Source organism: Cololabis saira, chromosome 10, assembly GCF_033807715.1.
Source record: "Cololabis saira isolate AMF1-May2022 chromosome 10, fColSai1.1, whole genome shotgun sequence".
Lineage (NCBI taxonomy): Eukaryota > Metazoa > Chordata > Actinopteri > Beloniformes > Belonidae > Cololabis > Cololabis saira.
Window position 1 is genome coordinate 9,062,049 of NC_084596.1, and position 21,208 is coordinate 9,083,256.

Genomic DNA, 21,208 nt, shown 5'->3' on the forward strand with positions numbered 1-21,208 from the left:
TCCCCGTCAACGCCGCTGCCTGCGACGCTGCGACGTCTAATAAATCAGCCTCGTTACTGGAACCGTGTCACACGAATGAACGCAGCTAATAACCAACGTTCTTCCCGAGGAATGAACCGGGACCTCGTTAGCATCCTGCACTCCTCCCACCTGCACCTTTACAACCAGTCCACCTTAAAGCAGCTCTGAGCTTCAGATCAAAGCTGCATGAAATAAAAACCAGGCTGAACCTGGAGAAATGTTCAAACTGTCACAGGTCGGAAACCTGGTTTATATGCAGTCAACAACAACATATCCATCCATCCATCCTCCATCCATCCATCCATCCACCCATCCATCCATCCATCCATCCATCCATCCATCCTTCAACCCATCCACCCATCCATCCATCCATCCATCTATCCATCCATCCATCCATCAACCCATCCATCTATCAACCCATCCATCCGGCCAACAAACGGCCAAAGCTCCGGCGGCCGTCCTCGGTGCCGGGCAGACCGGCGAGGCAGTTCGGGGGGTCGCCCTTGGGGCGTAGCAGGCGGGTCGGTCTTGGGGCTTGGCAGGCCCATCCAGGATCGCCTCAGGAACAGAGACCGGTGGTGGGACCGCCTCAGGAACCGGGGCAGACAGGATGCGGGGAGCCGGAACCGGGGCAGACAGGATGCGGGGAGCCGGAACAGGGGCAGACAGGATGCGGGGAGCCGGAACCGGGGCAGACAGGATGCGGGGAGCCGGAACAGGGGCAGACAGGATGCGGGGAGCCGGAACAGGGGCAGACAGGATGCGGGGAGCCGGAACAGGGGCAGACAGGATGCGGGGAGCCGGAACAGGGGCAGACAGGATGCGGGGAGCAGAAACAGGGGCAGACAGGATGCGGGGCGCCGGAACAGGAGCAGACAGGATGCGGGGAGCCGGAACAGGAGCAGACAGGATGCGGGGAGCCGGAACAGGAGCTGAGGCTGAGGCCGAGGCTGGAGCGGAGGCCGGAGCCGACGCTGGGGCTATGGCTGGGGCTGGAGCTGGGGCCTCCCGGACCACCGCCGGAGCCGGAACCGGGGGCGATGCATCCAAGACCACCACTGGAACAGCAACAGGCTGGAACTGGGGGCATGTCCCCGTCCCCTTCACCGTACGGTGGTAGAACACCACTTGGTCCCCATAAAAAAAATCCCATAAATCAAATCAGCAGAATCAGAGTCCATGAGGCTTTAATACTGGTCAAAGACAGGCAGGGGTCAAACCGGGCAGACAGGCAGATCAGGCAAACAAGTCCAAAGGGGCAGGCAAAAATCCAAAACCGGGAGTCATGCAGGGTTACAGGCAGGCAGGCAGGAACAGGACAGAAATCAGGAACGCTGGAAAGCGAGGCAAAGGCACACGACAATCTGGCAAACTAGAAGGTGGAAATGGGCCGGTATATGAGGGGAACTGCTGATGAGGGAAACCAGGTGTGGAGCAGGGTGGGGAAGCACAGGTGAAGGGAATGAGTGGATTTCTGGCTGATTAGGGTGGCAGGATCTGGAAAGACAGGGGAGTGAGTTAAACAGTAAAAAAAAACCTATCCTACACTGTGAAACTGTGACAATCCATCCATCATCCATCCATCCATCCATCCATCCATCCATCCATCAACCCATCCATCCATCCGTCCATCCATCATCCATCCATCCATCCATCAATCCATGCATCCATCCATCAACCCATCCATCCATCCATCCGTCCATCCATCATCCATCCATCCATCCATCCATCCGTCCATCCATCCATCATCCATCCATCCATCCATCCATCCATCCATCCATCAATCCATGCATCCATCCATCCATCGTCCATCCATCCATCCATCAATCCATGCATCAAACATCCATCCATCCATCCATCCATCGTCCATCCATCCATCCATCCATCCATCCATCCATCCATACATCCATCCATCCATCCATCCATGCATCAAACATCCATCCATCCATCAATCCATGCATCCATCCATCCATCGTCCATCCATCCATCAATCCATGCATCAAACATCCATCCATCCATCCATCCATCCATCGTCCATCCATCCATCCATCCATCCATCCATCCATCCATCCATCAATCCATGCATCAAACATCCATCCATCCATCCATCCATCCATCGTCCATCCATCCATCCATACATCCATCCATACATCCATCCATCCATCCATCCATGCATCAAACATCCATCCATCCATCCATCCATCCATCCATCAATCCATGCATCAAACATCCATCCATCCATCCATCCATCCATCCATCCATCGTCCATCCATCCATCCATCCATCCATACATCCATCCATCCATCCATCCATGCATCAAACATCCATCCATCCATCAATCCATGCATCCATCCATCCATCGTCCATCCATCCATCCATCCATCCATCCATCCATCCATCCATGCATCAAACATCCATCCATCCATCCATCCATCCATCTTCCATCCATCCATCCATCCATCCATCCATCTTCCATCCATCCATCCATCCATCCATCCATCCATCCATCCACCGAGCCACTGAATGGAGACGCGCCTAAAAACGGTTGTTTGTTTATGTCGGTGGTTTTAACTCTGAAATGTCTCTTTAATGAACTCAGGCTAAATTAAAATCTGTGCAGCAGCTTTTTCAGAGTTTAAAGCAAAGCGTCTGCCAGCTCCAAGCCTTGTTTTCCGTTAAACTCACCGTGAACAACAATAACACCTCCAGCAGTCTCCCGTCCCTTCTGCTTTTACTTTGACATTTCGTCAATTTTGCAGATTTGCTTCCGCGCTGGAGCCTTAAACAACCCCAACGAATTTAACTGGGAATGAGTCATGGCTCTTTTGATCCGTCGCCGAGCGGTTTTCCCCCGTCTCCGCCGCGTTGGATGCAAACCTGATTTGCAGTCACGGTTAGTTGTCTGATTTGGTTCAAAGCCGGAGCCGAGGCCCGGGACAGCGCCGAGTCTCCTCTCAGATCTGATTCACGCTGATACCCTCACCTTGAGTCGACGTGGCGTCTCGCCGGAGACGCGCTCGCCACTGGTGCTGGCAGGAGATCGTGACCCAGCGGGGCTTTATGGATTTCTTGTCAGCGGTTGTGGCTTCAAAGTGGCCCGTGACCAAACGTCTGATTGGCTGAGGGAGTTGGCAGTTGAGGCAGGATGGGTGGGGGGGAGTATGCCGGAGGCCAGCACCCTGAGGTGAAGAGCACCTGCCCCTTCTGCTGATCCTCTGTCACTTCAGGGCGTTGGGCCATCAGTGCGGCTCATCGACATCCATGGACTACATGTACATTACGGTGCTGCAGCGGCATCTGGGTCATGTCTGGGCCTCCAAAATATTCAGCCCTCAGTAACACATCATTTGAAAACTTAAAAGTAATTTAATGTAACAACTAAGGCTGGGCAATTAAACGCGTTATTATCGCGTTAACTCATTCATTTATTAACGCCGACATTTATTTTATCGCACATTAACGCATGTTGCTCACGGGCTTTTGTTTTGAAAAGTCTTTTCCCGGCTGCTGCGGAACCGGAAGAGAGTTGGCGGAAAAACATGCGGAAAAGCTAAAACAGACATGGAGAGCGGTAAAATTACGGTTACATGGACATTTTCATTTTAAAGTTCTCCCAGACGGCGGATTCGACCCCTATAAAGGAAATTTCAATAGTGATTTTGTGCTTCACACTTTCTAACAGGGACATTGGGTGCTGAATATAGACGGTAATGCTGCTCCCCGTTAAAAGTTCCGGCTGTTTCCTCAGAAATTGCCTGTTTTAATGTCATGATTGTGGATCAGGATTTTGTTGGTACTTTTTTTGGATTTTCATAAAAAACATGATGACATTAATGCCCTGGCAGTGGCAATAAGCTATATTTTATTTGACATTTTTACACTAAATATGTGTTACTGACAAGTCCTGATGTTTGCTGAGATGTTTGCACAACAAATGTTATGGCATTTTCGTTCATACTTTTATAAATAAAAGTGCACTTTACACAACTTTTGAATTCATTATTTGATTTTGCATATACAATGTGATTAATCGTGATTAATCAGGGAAATCATGCGATTAATCGTGATTTAAAAAATGTAATCGTTGCCCAGCCCTAGTAACAACAGAACTGTTTTCTCTCCTGACCATAACGAGGCTCATCAGTGTATGAGGCCACGTTTACACATAGACGGGTATTTACAAAAACAGATATTTCCCCATGTACGTTTTGAAAAATACCATAATTTACACAAACCCGCATAATTACGCTGTTAAAGGGTGCTATGAGCAGCCAAACCTGCAGGTGGCAGTGTAACAAGAAGCATAAAGTGATGCTAGCCAATCAGAATGCTGGAAAAAAACATCAACAATTGACACGAGTAACTACAGTGGCCAAACAAATTGTAAACACAGGTCGCACACATGACGCTGGTGACGTATCTGTCACATAATGTGACGTTCTGAAGCCTAAATGTCCGTTTCCGAAAGACAGAGTTTTTGCAAATCTCCACTTTGGCCAGAGTTTTCAGAAATTATCGTTTTTGGTGCCTTTGAGCTTTGTTTTTGTGTAAACGAACGGCCAAAACGCATGAAAACACCACCGTTTTTGCTACATGTAAACGGGGCATGAAAGACGCTGATTAGATAAATAAATGAATGCGTTGGTGTAAGTTCCTACAACCGGTTGACATTTGCCTCCGGAGAGGAACCTGGAGCGGTTCTACAAGTCATTCCCACTCCTAAATTTGAATAAAATTTTAAAATCGGGTATTCAACAACCGTATTTTCCGCACTATAAGGCCCACCTAAAAGCCTTCAATTTTTTCAAAAGCTGACCATGTGCCTTATAATCCGGTGCACCTTATATATGGATCAATATTGGGCCGCAACAGGCCACTCATCAGAGGTAAATGCAAATGAATCTGCCCAGGCATCATTGAATGTTCGACTTTCTTCAGATATTTTTCTTTTCTTACATTTCTCCATACTTGGCTTTGCTGGGGTTGAAAGTCGCGACGAATGGATGGCGTTTTGGCGGGAATACCGGCTTTCGCGAGTATGACGTTTATTTTGAGCGACAAAAAACAATAAAATATATTTATTCTAATATGTCAAGATCACAATAATCTTCCAATTTAGATCTAAAATATTAAAGAACTAACAAAATAAAATACACTTCAATTAAATACTTAGTTGTTTTTTTGTAATTTATTTTCCCAAGCCAATTGGAGCCGCAGTATAAGGATGAAAGAGCCGCATGCGGCTCCGGAGCCGCGGATTGCCGACCCTTGGTCTAATGGATGCAGAACGTAACCCCAGCCTCTACTGTAGCGCCTTATAATGTGGTGCGCCTTATATATGGAAAAGGTTTTAAAATACGTCATTCATTGAATGTGCGCCTTATAATGCAGTGTGCCTTATAGTGCGGAAAATATGGTACATTAAATACCGGAAACATTTGACCATCATCTAAACTAATTGATTAGAAAACTAGCAAACTGTGAAGTTCAGACGTATATTGACTTTCAGCCTTCAGCTTCATAAATATTTCATGATTTATGTTTCCTCCTTGAGTTGGGAAGAGATATCTGCTGGTAGCGCTGGCACTCATTAGCATCTGAAGCCATGGCAACCCATGAGTTTTCCAACTGCAGGTACTCTGAACCAGTAGAGGAGGAAAGGCGGCGGGGCGGGGCGGCATCCTGGACACGCCACTGTGAAGGAGCGTCTCTGCTCCCCGACTCAGGTTTCTGATTTCTGCTGAGACTTCAGGGGTTACCTGCCGACAGCGTGATGTCATCAGTTTGTACTGATACTGGTACTGGTACTGGTACTGGAGCTTGTACTGATACTGGTACTGGTATTGGAGCTGGTACTGGTACTTGTACTGGTATTGGAGCTTGTACTGAAACTGGTACTGGTATTGGAGCTGGTACTGGTACTTGTACTGGTATTGGAGCTGGTACTGGTACTTGTACTGGTATTGGAGCTTGTACTGAAACTGGTACTGGTATTGGAGCTGGTACTGGTACTTGTACTGGTATTGGAGCTGGCACTGGAACTTGTACTGGTATTGGAGCTGGCATGGTATTGGACCTTATACTGATACTGGTACTGGAGCTTGTACTGGTACTGGTATTGGAGCTGGTACTGGAGCTGTACTGGTACTGGAGCTTGTACTGATACTGGTACTAGTGTTGGAGCTTGTACTGATACTGGTACTGGTGTTGGAGCTGGTACTGGTACTGGAGTTTGTACTGATACTGGTACGGATACTGGTACTGGAGCTGGTATTGGTGCTGGAGATGGCACTGAAGTTGGTACTGGTATTGGAGCTGGTACTGGAGCTTGTACTGGTACTGGTATTGGAGCTGGTACTGGTATTGGACCTTATACTGATACTGGTACTGGAGCTGTACTGGTACTGGAGCTTGTACTGATACTGGTACTGGAGTTTGTACTGATACTGGTACTGGTAATGGAGCTTGTACTTATACTGGTATTGGAGCTGGTACTGGAGCTGGTATTGCTACTGGAGATGGCACTGAAGTTGGTACTGGTATTGGAGCTTGTACTGGTATTGGTAATGGTACTGGGGTAGCACCAGTTTTCTGCTAAAAAGAAAACAAAATGTCCTGCGTTGGACTAAAGCATAATCGATAAATGCGCTGGCGCCGGCCTCCACTGGGACTTAGCTATGTTTTAAGAAGAGCGTGATACTTGTAGTCTGCTGCTTCTCACAAACCTACTCTGGCTTCTGGTCCTTGGTATCAGTCATGCAGGAGTTCCTTCCCCAGATTACTGGGTAAAAAAAGAGGGAAAAATGAGACGAGGTGGAGGAGTGGAGGGGAGGCGGGGCGGAGGGGTGGAGGACGAGGGAGACAAAGAGAACGAGGCTTCTGTCAATATTTCTTCAAGAATGATCGAGCATTAAAAATGGATGAGTGTGTTTGCTTTTTGTGCATTTCACTTTGTGGCTCTCCTCGTGTGTGTGTGTGTGTGTGTGTGTGTGTGTGTGTGTGTGTGTGTGTGTGTGTGTGTGTGTGTGTGTGTGTGTGTGTGTGTGTATGTTCTCGTTTATGTGTCAGCTCGAGGACCGGTGTTGAAGGCGTTTTCCTTCAGAGTGGGGACATTGATGGCATTTCCCGCCTGGTTGTTGTTTCATGAGGCTGGATCAGATCTGTATCTGATGTGGGATTATTTTAGGCTCAGATTGGATCAGATTAAATCATCGAAAGCTCCAGCCGAGGAACAGACTCCGGGACTTTCTTATCAGACTCCAATATTGCTGTGTCTGATGGCGTTATTTGGAAATGTTTAATATAACCGGGGATTCTCTACAAGACAGAGTCACGTGTGTTTGTGTGCTGTTGGTTTTGCTGCCTCACTGGAACCTTTTCTGGTTAATTCCCGGGGCTTGCTGGGTCAGTAGCCGCTGTAGGGGCTAAATCCAGGTCCTGAAAAAGCAGAAGGTCATATCTGAGGTCCAGGTTACGGTTAGGGTTTAGGTTTGAACAGGTTAGGTCAAGGTTAATGTTAAGCTCTTGATGATGAATGGAAATCAATACGATGTCTAGGGGTGGGAATCGAGAACCGGTTCTTGTTCAGAACCGGTTCCCAGTGTTTCAATTCCTTGGAATCGTTTGCATATTTTTCAAACAATTCCCTTTTCGATTCCAGTGAGCATAGCGACGTCATCACGCATGTTACGTAACATGCGTAAGCTAGCAGTCGATAGTAGACATGGCGCCCAAGCGATACAGACGTACGAACGTATGGTTATATTTCAGTAAAAAAGACGACAACAGGCATTTTGCAATACTTACTAAGTAAGAATATTTCATCAAAGGGAGGAAATGCTACCAACATGCAAAAATATTTGCGCACAGAGCAGCAATAACGATCAAGGAATGTTGCGTTTTCTAGCAGCATCAGCAATGTTAGCATGTCCTTGGCTAATAATACTGCCGGTAACTAATTAACTAGTGAACACTCCCTATCATGTTAAGCGCCTTTTGCCTCATTGTTGTCCTTTTTTTCTAAATGGGAAGCGATAAGGGAATTGTTAAAGAACTGAATCGGTAAGCAGAATCGAAAATGGAATTGGCATCGTAAAAATCGTATCAATTCCCATCTCTAATGATGTCCAATATGGATAGCATTAATCGCATTTGCGATAATATCGCGCATACGCGATAATATCGCCTTTTGAAATCGTAACATGAGCAAATACAGGGTTGTCACGCGATGCGAGAGCGAGCACTCGCCTGCATGATGTGGTTCCGGCGCGGTGACCAACCCTGGGTCCGCATTGAAACGATACAGGGGCTGTATTTTTCCGGGCTGGGCCTGGTACAGAACCGCCACTGCATCAGGAGTTGGGATTGGAATTGATAAGATTTTTACGATTCCAATTCCATTTTCGATTCTGCTTAATGATTCGGTTCTTTATCGATTCCCTTATCGATTCTCATTTGGAAAAAAAGGACAACAATGAGGCAAATGGCGTTAATATGATAGGTAGCGTTCATTTGTTAATTAGTTACCAGCAATATTATTAGCTAAGGATTAGCTAACGTTGCTGCTGCTGAGAATTACTGATATTAGTCCGGAGTGGATCGAAAAAACAAGACATTCATTGATTGTTATTGCTGCTGTGTACACAAATGTTTTTGCATGTTGGTAGCATTTCCTCCCTTTGACGAAATATTCACTTAGCAAGTATTTCAAGTGGCCCTGTTGTCTCTTTTTTACTGAAATGTAACCAGACTATTGAGCATTTGTATTGCTTGGGCGCCATGTTTACTATTGACTGCTGGCTTACGCAATGTGTGTAATGAAATCGTTCGTTCCCACTAGAATCAAAAAGGGAATCGTTTGCAGAGTTTGCAAACAATTCCAAGGAATTGAAACACTGGGAACCGGTTCCGAACAAGAACTGGTTTTCGATTCCCATCCCCAATCAGGAGAAACTCATCTAAACAACAAACGTTTCTTGTGCGTTTCAGTTTTGAATAATTAGAATAATATTTTCAACCTTGATGCTGATGAAACTCCTTGATGGTTCTTTCTCGCAGTCCCACAGGCCTCCTAAGTGAGTCGACCTAGATTGCGTGCCGGGGGGACAGCGTAGGCGGTGGAAGGATGGTTAGGGGGGGGGTTATAGATGTGTACATGTGTGTGCGTGTTGTGTAACTCATAAATCTGTGAACTCTTTTCAGTTTAGCCTTGAGGGAGTGCTATCAGCCCGTCTTGGTTGGTTCTGAGTCAGGTCCACAGGTGTCATGAGGGGAAGGGGTGGGGGGTAGGGCATCTTATTATCACAACACCCACAGGGGATCGTCGCTAGGCCTGACAACAGTTGTTTTTGGGTCAGGCCCAGTCTGGTAGCTTTCTGTCTGGTCCATCACGGCGACTCCACTGGTCAGTTTCCGCCAAGCGGGGCTTTCAACTTCTCCAAGGTCTAAAAACCGCAGCTAGCCCATGATTCTGCTCAAGAAACAGCGTCTTAGTCTGAGTTTTTGATAACACGACACATTCCTTTACGAATAGCTGGCGACATTTCACAAATTTGTCGATATGCCAGGTAACTGCCAGCTTATCCACTTCAGTGGTACAAGTCTGTTGTGTTGAGAGGCCAGCTGACCAGATCTATGGTTTTAGAAATGTTCAGAAGATGTGCAGAGAGAAGCTCATAGATAGATTAACAAGAGAGAGAAGCAGCACAGATGGGGAAGGAGCGGGAGAAGAGGAGCTTCTGTATATTATATTTACTAGCTAAATTAAAACAAAGATGGCTAGTCTTTGGAAGAAAAGTTCATACTAAATGTAAGAGCCATTTGTGTTGGATTTGAATGATTTATGTTTGGATATGTTTTGTTTTGGTTTAGCCTCCTGCCACCTGGGGGAGTGGTGGCACTCTCCATTTTTGCGAAGGTCAAAGGATATATAATTAAAGGGGACCTATTATGAAAAACAGTTTTTTTCTTGCATTAAATTATAAAGTGGTCTCCCCTCAGCCTGCCAACTCAGAGAAGGAGGAAAGCAACCAAATTCTGCAGTGTCTGTGCAGCCGCCCGGATGATCCGTCCAGAGTGATGTGGATCTACCAGCCAATAAGATTCTGCTCCCGTCGTTACGCAACGACGGGCGTGATTTACATAGGTTGGCCTCCGATGCGTGAAACCACGCCCACAACTAACTCTGCCGGCCGGAGCTTCCGCCATTTTTCCGTAGCGGAGTATCGCGTCATTCAGGCGAGAAGGAGGTTAGAAACTGGGATGATAAAGACATGGCTCAAAGGATGAATTTCTAATTTATTTAGCAAAAACAATCAAAAGCTCGTTTTTAAGACATTCAAGGCCTGTTTAAAATAGGTATTAGATGCCATAATAGGTCCCCTTTAAGGTGATGAATGAACTCAGGTGTTGCTGAGTTTTTTGACCGTGTGGTATTGTAAATGAAAAGGAAAGATTTGTATGTTTTTTGGAGTAAAGCATTGAATCGCAGAACTGGACAGCATGGACACATTTTGTTAAATTGGAAACAAATTGTGAGTAGAATAAAGTTACTCAATGGAGTTTTGGACATTTGCATTTATTGCACGTGTCACAACAATAAAACCCGTAACCGGTGGTGACTTTTTTTTTGTTGGTATGCAAAAGGGACACTTCACTTAATAAATATATATATATATATATATATATTATGTATGTCATACATTCTGGATTCATTACAAATCAACTGAAATATTGCAAGCCTTTTATTCTTTTAATATTGCTGATTATGGTTTACAGTTTAAGATTAAGATTCCCAGAATATTCTAATTTTTTGAGATAGGATATTTGAGTTTTCTTAAACTGTAAGCCATGATCAGCAATATTAAAATAATAAAAGGCTTGCAATATTTCAGTTGATTTGTAATGAATCCAGAATGTATGACATTTTTGCATTACAGAAAATAAAGGAATTTATCACAATATTCAAATTTTCTGAAACAGTCCTGTAATATCGTGTTAGTATTTAGATCACAGATTATGTTTTATTGAAAGAAAAAAAAAAATCACATATTGAATCGCAATATCGGGGGAAAAAAATGGTTCAGCCCTGGTGAGTCCTGTGAGTGTGTGTGCTGTTTAACATTCCCAGCAGCTTCTGCTGCAGACAGCGTGAAAACCTGAAGCCTGTCGACAGGAAAATAACCACAAAAACACACCGAACCGAAGCCCGCTGGTTCTTTGTTCCCCTTCTTTCACTGTTGGCTACACACACACACACACACACACACACACACACACACACACACACACACACACACACACATGCTCGGACTGACCCTCAACACTTCTACTTGGATAAACAGAGTCCCCCGACACCCCCCACTTCCTTTAGTCTGTCCTGAAGGGTAAACAAAGCAGACACACAAACAGACGTGAACCCGCACATAAACACACACACGCACGCACGCACGCACGCACGCACGCACACACGCACACACACACACACACACACACACGCACACACACACAGCCGATAAAAGGTTCAGAAGAGATGTGATACAGACAGGAAGTCTGTCGAGCGTTGACGGTGAAATCCCGCTCATAAACTGATCCCAGAGCAACGTGGAGGTGTAACGGCGCAGAATCTCATCAAACAAGTTGCTGACGGAGAAACTGTGATTGTGAGGTCTGAATGCAGCTGACTACATCCTTGTGTCTCCTTTACAGCTGATAAGGAGAAACTGGGCAAGAAAGACGAAAGCAGCCTTTTCAAAGTAAAGGTATTAGGTAAGAGCCACTATGACTATTTTTCTACCTCTGTCTCATTTGTGTCTGTGAATAACAATAAGAAATGTCTTACAGTCAAAAGTTTAACATACAGTCCATCCATCCATTTTCTGCCGCTTATCCGGGACTCAGAGTTCCTCCAGAGATTCACTCCTATATCAGTAATGGCTTGAATAAAAACTGAAGTCCCAATGAAGTCCCACCTAAGTCCCAGTGAAGTCCCTTTGAAGTCCCACTGGAGTCCCATCGAAGTCCCCCTGAAGTCCCAGGGAAGTCTCCCTGAAGTCCCACTGTGGTCTCACTGAGGTCCCAATGAAGTCTCAGTGAAGTCCCTCTGAAGTCCCAATGATGTCCCACTGGAGTCCCAATGAAGTCCCAATGAAGTCCCTCTGAAGTCCCTCTAAAGTCCCACTGGAGTCCCCCTGAAGTCCAAATGAAATCCCACTGAAGTCCCTCTGAAGTCCCTCTGAAGTCTCAGTGAAGTCCCAATGAAGTCCCAATGAAGTCCCATTGAGGTCCAAATGAAATCCCACTGAAGTCCCTCTGAAGTCCCTCTGAAGTCCCAATGAAGTCCCAATGAAGTCCCAATGAAGTCCCACTGAAGTCCCAATGAAGTCCCTCTGAAGTCCCAATGAAGTCCCACTGAAGTCCCTCTGAAGTCCCAATGAAGTCCCTCTGAAGTCCCAATGAAGTCCCAATGAAGTCCCTCTGAAGTCCCAATGATGTCCCACTGGAGTCCCAATGAAGTCCCACTGAAGTCCCTCTGAAGTCCCTCTGAAGTCCCAATGAAGTCCCAATGAAGTCCCAATGAAGTCCCACTGAAGTCCCTCTGAAGTCCCAATGAAGTCCCAATGAAGTCCCTCTGAAGTCCCAATGATGTCCCACTGGAGTCCCACTGAAGTCCCACTGAAGTCCCAATGAAGTCCCAACGAAGTCCCAACGAAGTCCCAACGAAGTCCCACTGAAGTCCCAGGGAAGTCCCTCTGTGGTCCAAGTGAAGTCCCACTGAAGTCCCAGGGAAGTCCCAATGAGGTCCCAGTGAAGTCCCCCTGAAGTCCCAGAGAAGTCCCACTGAGGTCACTGCGAATCCCCCTGACTGAAGCATCAGTGTCTTTGTTTCACGGTAATCTGTCCTGGAGTATCTCATCGTTCCAGAGAGGGACATCCTTCCAGCTCAGTCGTCCACACATTAGAGACCTGGGAGACTTTGTGTTCATTTTACTCAGATTATGAAACCGCACCGTGAATCCATTTCTCTGCGGCGTTTCCGGGCCGTTAACCTGCGTCCACCAACGTGCCGAGGAGCGCTAACCGCAGGACGAGCCATAATGAAATCTGCCTAATAGGCCTGCATCATAATATCCTCGCGTCGGGGCAGCAAAGCAGTCCAGACCAAACAGATGTAAATCTCTGAAGTGATTATTGGCTGCTGTGTTTTTTTACAGCTGATCTCGGCGTGACGGTGTCAGGTCTCGTAGGTAAACACGAAGATTAGCCGAGCTTTACGACTGCGGTCGACAGCATCCTGCTGCATGATGCAAATGTTGAGTTTAGAGATCAGAGAGGAGATAAAACAGAATCCGGAGGGGTTTGTTATCTCCAGCGATCTCTGTGAATTGATTTCAACAAGTAAAACATCCCAAGGGAAGAAATTCCTCTGCAGCTCCATCGCTTGGAGTTTAAACTTAGACTCGTCTGTGTCGTCAGATTCCCAAACAACGGAGGTCACTGCGGCACTTTTCCAGCTCAGTGAGCTTCTTCTCTCATCCATCCAGGGGACGTGAGGCATTTCCTGTCCGTACTTTAAGATCATTGATCACTCAAAGCCACTGATAAACTGATCAAACCAATGTCTCTCCCATCGTAGCCCCGTCTCCCATTTTTAGCACCTTCCAAAGCCAATTTACCCCCAAGGGCTATTCAGGTCTATTATGACTTAATGAGGAAAACAACCTCGGTTGTTTAGCACTGGAAGAATTAATGAAATGAATAATATAGAGTTGCTTCACATAAGAAAAAAGAACATTAAAACAACCAACAAGATCAGCAGTGGAAAGGAGCTTTTAGACTCCGCCTGGGACTGGAGGGAACTCGGCAGTGTTGTGCAAGTTCCTACTTCTCATGAACTAGTTCAAAGTTCAGTTCACATAGTTTAAAAATGAATAATTCACATTCATAGTTCACCATTTTCACTTTGAACTAGTTCAAATTCAGTTCATTTCAATATTTTTAGGTGAGAAGTACGAATTAAACGCCCCCCTATCCTAAAACTGTTCACTGTAAACAATCATTATTGTCCTAGTGGCTTTTCAACTTTCCTCAGACTGTAAATCTCCAACAATGTAGTCCATTATCAGTTTGTCTCCCTGTTGCAGGTAAATCAACCCTGAAGGTTCAGCAGTGGGACTGGGGTCGGTTGGGGCTGTTGGGTCTTCTTGGTCTTTCCTGATCACTTTGTTTGATTGTTAAGGACTCGCAGATATTTTCTCACACTGGACGGATGCTTTAACTCCACATGACGTTTCAAATGTGAAGTTGACGAGGCAGATGCTCTGACTTGTTTTCTCAGCGCAGGTGGACATAATTTGCACAGAAAGGTTGGATTTTTACTGTCGGACTCTTTGGGAGACGATGTTTAAAATTCCTGCAGATAATGATAAGGATCATCATCTGACGGCTCACTGACGCTGCGTCTGCAACGTCTCTCTCTTCACTGGTCATGTAAAGACGGCACAGGGCTTGGGCCGCCGTTGCCATTTTAGCTGGTGCCGCATGTTATGCTAGTGTGCACTGCATTGTGGGTAATGCAGTGTGAAGTCGTCGTCTCGTCGAGTATTTTAAATGTGCGCGCCGCCCGCTGGTGAAATGTATTCCGTAATAATTGGACTTAACAGTGAAGCGGAAACTACGGTGGCCGAGACCCGCCATTGCTGAAAATAAAAGTAACGCTGCAAACAGAAACAAACGCCGCTGCAAATTAAATAAACGCTGCAAACAAAAAGAAACGCCGCTGCAAATAAAATAAAAAAACGACGCAAATAAAAAAGCCACAATGGAAGTGAATTACCGGGGACTATTTTTGCTGATGCACCGGTGTTTTTATGTGAGAGGAGAAGAAGAAGAAAAAAATTACACGTAGAGACGTTGAACCTTTTCACTTATTTTCTTGTTCGTTGTTCTTCTTATTCCTCGCTCTTCCTATTTCTTCCTTTTCACTTACGTCCTCTTCGTCTTCTTCTTCTCCTCTCACGTAAAAAAAACGGTGCATCAGCAAATTAGTCCCCAATAATTCACTTCCGTTGTGGCTTTTTTATTTGCGTCGTTTTTTTTTTAAATTTGCAGCAGCGTTTATTATTTTATTTGCAGCGGGGCTTCTTTATATTTGCAGCTTTTCTTTTATTTGCAGCAGCGTTTGTTTTTATTTGCTAAGCGTTTTTTTAATTTGCAGCAGCGTTTGTTTCTGTTTGCAGCGTTACTTTTATTTTCAGCAATGGCGGGTCTCGGCCACCGTAGGAAACACATAATCTGAACAGTTCAAATTCCAGTTCGTGCAGTTCTGCAGAATTAACAAGTTCACGTTCAAGTTCTTTATTTGCAAATATGTTGCGTTCAGTTCAACGTTCTCACAGAAATGAACGTGTTCAATGAACGCGTTCATGCACAACACTGGGACCCGGTCGTATCTCCAATATTCGTACTTCCATTATTCATCGTTCTGGTCTCTGTTAGACCCTCAGGTGTCCACAGCAATTACCTCATGTCCTCATGTCTTCTATGCCTGTGTCTCCTCCCTTAAAGAAACCACGGGTCTGAACCACGGAGACGGGTTCTACGCCGGCATGCCCATCCCCTGCGCCGACAGCCACGCCAGCTTCTGCGTCCACGGGAAGTGTGAGATCAAATACAACATGGCCACCTGCAGGTTTGGGACTCCTTCTCCTTCCTGTCCAGACGTGGATTCTAACCCTAACCCTAACCCTCCAGACGTGGACATAAAGACCTTAATGAGGGCGTTAGCTTTCAGAGACCAACCTTAACCTGCCCTAAATGTCCAAATCAACTGTGTTTGTGAAGGAAAACAAATAAGGAAACGTTAGAAAACAGCAGAATAAAGCAGCAAAGCAGTTTGGTTTTCCTCCGTCAGGAACTATAAAACATTGTTACATTCATGCTGTAAACTGTAAGAAGGTGAAGAAGGTGAACCATCTAACAGATCTTTACCCCAAACCCGTGTCTGCTCCAGATGTGACGCCGGCTACAAGGGTCCTACGTGTGACGAGCCGCAGGACTTCAACATCCTCTACGTCGTCCCCAGTGGACAGAAGCTGCACTACGTCCTCATCGCCGCCATCATCGGGGCTGTGCAGATCGCCATTATTGTTGCCGTGGTGATGTGTATCACTAGGTAATACCAAGTTAACTCTGAATTTTGAACATTTAGCTAATGAAATATTATCCTGTCGTAAATATTAAAACTACTGCTTTAGTCAGTTTTACAGTTTTTTTCTGTAACAACCACTTCTGATCACACGGGGGCGACATAGCACAAGAAAGTTCACGTTTAAGCATAGGCATATATACGTAGACGCCTCATAGACTGACTGTTGGAGCTGACGTTCAGCGTGGCCGCCATCTTGGATGGGTCTCCATTGCGCCCCAGTGCATTTATTTCTACTGAGGAAGGTTTTATCCCCGACTACAATAATCCATAACTCCCCGAATCTTTACCCGATTTTCACACGGTTTGGTTTGTTACAAACGGCAGAGATTTAGTTATGATACAGGACGCTGTCACACGTTAAAAATACGTACTTTTATGCTGAAAGACTTTGTATTATGCTCTTTAACAAAGACTTATTGATAAATGTATAAATTAATTAATTTTATATTTTAAAAATGAAACAAGTTTGATTGTTCATTTGAATTTATTTGAAGGGGAGAGAGGTGTGTTGTTGTATTTATCTATTTATTTATATCTATTTATTAATTTTTTATTTCTTTCTTATTAATATTATTTATTTATTTTTATTTAGTTATTGTTTTGAAAAGTTAAAAAAAGGGGAAAATATTGATATTTCTATTGTTATTGTACATTTTTTTTTTTCTTATTGCCCTCAATAAATATATCTATACAAATAAATCCAGTTCATTCCAGGGTCTTATACTACCCTGTTAGGCTTGAACTGGGGCTGGGGAGCTAAAACCCTTGAAAAAGAACTGTTTTGCAGCTTCTTGCGTGTGCTGGCTGTAACTGTAACTCTGTAACTCCAGTAGTTAATTTAGCCTGGAGTGAGGAGACCCATCCAATATGGCGGCGACGCTGGATTACGTTCCAGCATGTCATGAGGCATCTATGTATATATGTCTATGCGTTTAAGGTCCCAACTAAAGGAGAACCATCCACTTTTCCTCTGCAGGTCACTACCAGTACTTTAGCTTCTTAGCACCTGGTATTTTTGTGAAGTTAGCCATGTTTTTGTATGGTGTAGATACGTTTGGGGCCCCGGGTTGGGGCTCAGTCAGGCCCCGTTTCAGCATTGTTACGGTAGCGACATGGATGGACAGATTTGATCAGGATGAATTTAGGGTAACAGAGCTTAGCGTCGTAGCTCTAGCATGATTGTGGTGACTAAGATTTGGTGATCGAGTTCCAACCGGGACCAACCTGGCGAAACCAACGAAACAGAGGCTGCAGACTCCAGGAAACATGTCTGACATCTATGGAAGAGTATTAGGGCCAGGCAGGAGGAAAATAAAAATAATATTTTAGAGGAGGAAGATTTTTTTTTCGTTATGCACTTCGAGAAAAAAGTCGAAATATCGAGAAAAAAGTCAAAATTTCATGAATAAAGTTGAAATGTTGAAAAAAAGGTGAAATTTCGACTTTATTCACGAAATTTTCACTTTATTCTTGAAATTGTATTTCAACACTAATTTCGACATTTCGACTTTTTTCTCGAAATTGTATTTCAACATTAATCTCGACATTTCGACTTTTTTCTCGACATTTCGACTTTTTTACTCGAAGTGCACAATAAAATAAAATCTTCCTAAAACTGGGCTTTAAGAAATACTTCCTATGCATAAGATCCAACATTTAAGTAGTGCCTCAATTTGTCAGGAGTGGTATTGCTTTATACAGGACTGTCTCAGAAAATTTGAATATTGTAATAAAGTTCTTTATTTTCTGTAATGCAAAAATGTCATACATTCTGGATTCATTACAAATCAACTGAAATATTGCAAGCCTTTTATTATTTTATTATTGCTGATCATGGTTTACAGTTTAAGAAAACTCAAATATCTTATCTCAAAAAATTTGAATATTCTGGGAATCTTAATCTTAAACTGTAAGCAATAATCAGTAATATTAAAATAATAAAAGGCTTGCAATATTTCAGTTGATTTGTAATGAATCCAGAATGTATGACATTTTTGTGTTTTTAATTACATTACAGAAAATAAAGAACTTTATCACAATATTCTAATTTTCTGAGACAATCCTGTAGAGTGACTTTAGAAAAAGTCATAGTTTCATACAGATGTGTTTACCCACAGATCAAATATTATATTGTATATTATATATACATATTATCCCTTTATTGTAAAGAATCCTGCAACATTAACACACATCCGAGACAAAATGTTGACGTCCTGTTTTCTTCTTCTTCTTCTTCTCTTCAGAAAATGTCCAAAAAACAACAGAGGCCGCCGGCAAAAACAGAACCTGGGACACTTTTCCTCGGACACTAACTCCCGGATGGTATAGCCGAGTTTGCTTGCTGGTCCTTTTTGAAGAGTTTTTTCTTACAGGGTGGGAATGTCGTTTTTTTAACAGTAGGTAATCATTTTTTTCTCCTGGAAAAATTGTTAGAAGAAGAATGAGAATATTTATTTAAGGGGCCTTATTATCCCTCTTTTTTTTTTTTTTTTGTCTTGGATGGAATTCTTGCGCATTTCTTTTGCGCAGTCATGATTTTTGATTTTTTGATTTTTTGATTTTTTTTTGCGAGAACGAGGAGCTGAATCAGCGCTGACGCCGTCACCGTGTCTGTCCGCCTGCTTTGTTAGACGTTTTAGTTTGGATTCTGGGATTTTTGGTAAACTGGCTAACAGGATAGCGTCTGCCCTTCTGGAATGTGCCGTTTGTTAGGAATCGTATTCGTTCCCCCTCTCTATCTCACTTCCGTTTAGCTTTTTACTAATAATGTGCAGCTGATGACCAAATGCAGTTTGTCTTCAGTGTCTTTTTTTAATTTTAATTTTAAATCTTGTTCTTCTCGTAGAAGGTTAGAGGGGGGCCAGCCAGCGCCATAGATATGTTTACACTTATTCTTTGGTATGAAACTCTGTGTAAAGACTTCACTGTATTAAAACAAGATAATAATTTATTGTTCTTATTATTATTACGATGGTTTTTGTTAAAGTAGTTTTTACTAAAGGTTTTTATGTTAACTTTATTCTAAATTCTCGTTCCTGTATATTAGCATGACTCGTGAAAACTGTGTACTGTGGTGTATTTAAAACTTTTTAAGAGGAAACGTCGCCAGCCTCGACGCCTCCGTCGTCCAGCGGCGGCGGGAAAGTGAGGACTCTGAAACGGAGGCGCGGGGTTAGAGTTCACTGTTAAAAAGATGAATGTGTCTCGTTTGGATGTCAGTCTGCGGGCGTCACCGCAACAGGAACCATTAAGTACTTTGTTCACGTCGTTTTTGGCCTAAAAGACGGGATGTTACATCTTCATTTGTGAATCTGAAGTCAGACGATTGTAAAAGAGGACTGGGCTGCAAATGGAGGTTAAATCCGGATGATACGACCCAAATCAGAAAAAGCTGGAGTGATGCGGGAAATGAGAAGAGAGTGATTTTACTTTAATTCTAATTTCACTGCAGACGGTATCAACCTTATTTGTCCGTTCACATCAGTACTCGAGTTGTAAAAAAAAAATCAGGGGGGGTGGTGGATTTTATCATATGGGGACAGATAATTTGTGCTGATTACAAATAATATCATATATTACAAATAATAGCACTGACCAAAACACCTGCAGAAATACTGCAGGAATGACATAGCAGCAGTTAAATGCAGCCTTCTGTAAGCTTTAAATATCCACTGGGCTTACATCAAATACATCAAAACACAACAATAAAAAACAGTTTTCTGAACTTATCAATATGACTCTGTCCTTCACAGGATAAGTAACATGGATCACTGCAAAAACTCACAATCTTAACAAGAATATTTGTCTTATTTCTAGTTAAAATGTCTAATTTTAGTAAAAAAAATCTCATTAAACTTAAAACAAAAAAACAAGACTCATCACTGGAAAAAACAACAATTTTCACCTCTTTCAAGTAGATTTTCACTTAAAATAAGTAGAAAAATCTGCCAGTTGAACAAGATGTTTTTGCTTGTAATAAGTAGATAAATCTTGTCCCACTGGCAGATTTTTCTACTTATTTCAAGTGAAAATGTACTTGAAACAGGTGAAAATTGTCAAATAAGTTATTTTTCTGGTGTTATTTTTCTGGTGATGACTCTAAATGTTGAAATAGCAGTAAAACCACATTCATTGATGAAATGACATAAGGGATGGAAAGGGGGGATGGCAGTTTTAAATGGGGGGATGATTTGGACCGTTTTTATTTCAGGAGGGATGCCGTCCCCCCTCATCCCCCCTCAACTCCAGTACTGGTCCAAGTCCACCGGAGTCTTTCAGTTTTTGTTTCGCCCGCTCCTCTTCCTGCAAAGACACAGCGGTCACTCAGTCGTCTGCTAACATCGCGCCGCTGCTAATATCAGCGCGCGTAGTTTAGTAAACTTAACAACACGACTATCTTATTCTCTTTAAACTAAGAATGACTGATCTGTCGGGTCTAACTACGGAGACAGAAACCAGTTTTCAGTGGAGATGGACTCACTTTTACGGCCAGCCCCTTGTGGTCAGTTGAGGAATTACACCTTTTTATTTCTCGTGGATGGATTCGACCCGGACGTTAGCTCATTGTCGCTTAGTTGCGGCCCGGTCTACAGATGTCGACAGTCTCTGGACAATGTTAACGCAGCACATCTCCTTTTGCACATTAAAGTTTTAAGTGATAATTTTGAATGTAGCTCCAACGTTTCCCCATGAATCCCCGGTTCGTACCGCCTTCGTAAAGGAATCGTCCTGGAAGCCAGCGGGGGACGTCCCCGGGTCAAACGCCTGTGTCGCCTCAGCTCCCGCCAGCGCTGAGTTATCCTCAAACCAGTTCTGGTCTTGAATGTGGTTTAGGTCTGTGATGCCCCTTTTCCACCAAACCGGTTCCAGGGCTGGTTCTGGTTCACAACTCGTTCAAATTGGGAACCAGCTGAGAACTGGTTTGTTTTTCCACAACTCAGGTTCTAAGAGGAGCCAAGTCATTACTTTGCTGCAAACATC

At 43.9% G+C, this 21,208-nt stretch overlaps 1 protein-coding gene across 1 annotated transcript in view; it reads left to right on the top strand.

Annotated features, from left to right (window-relative positions):
* The window catches only part of tmeff1a (transmembrane protein with EGF-like and two follistatin-like domains 1a), a gene marked incomplete at its 5' end in the record, with an annotated part of 69,061 nt that extends 49,065 nt beyond the window's left edge, over positions 1-19,996 (top strand). Inside the window, 4 exons of the mRNA XM_061731394.1 lie at positions 11,728-11,787; positions 15,586-15,709; positions 16,031-16,192; positions 18,472-19,996. Of these exons, the coding sequence (XP_061587378.1) occupies positions 11,728-11,787; positions 15,586-15,709; positions 16,031-16,192; positions 18,472-18,556 (431 nt within the window). The remainder of the gene's footprint in view (positions 1-11,727; positions 11,788-15,585; positions 15,710-16,030; positions 16,193-18,471) is intronic.
* Positions 19,997-21,208: the final 1,212 nt, after the last annotated feature.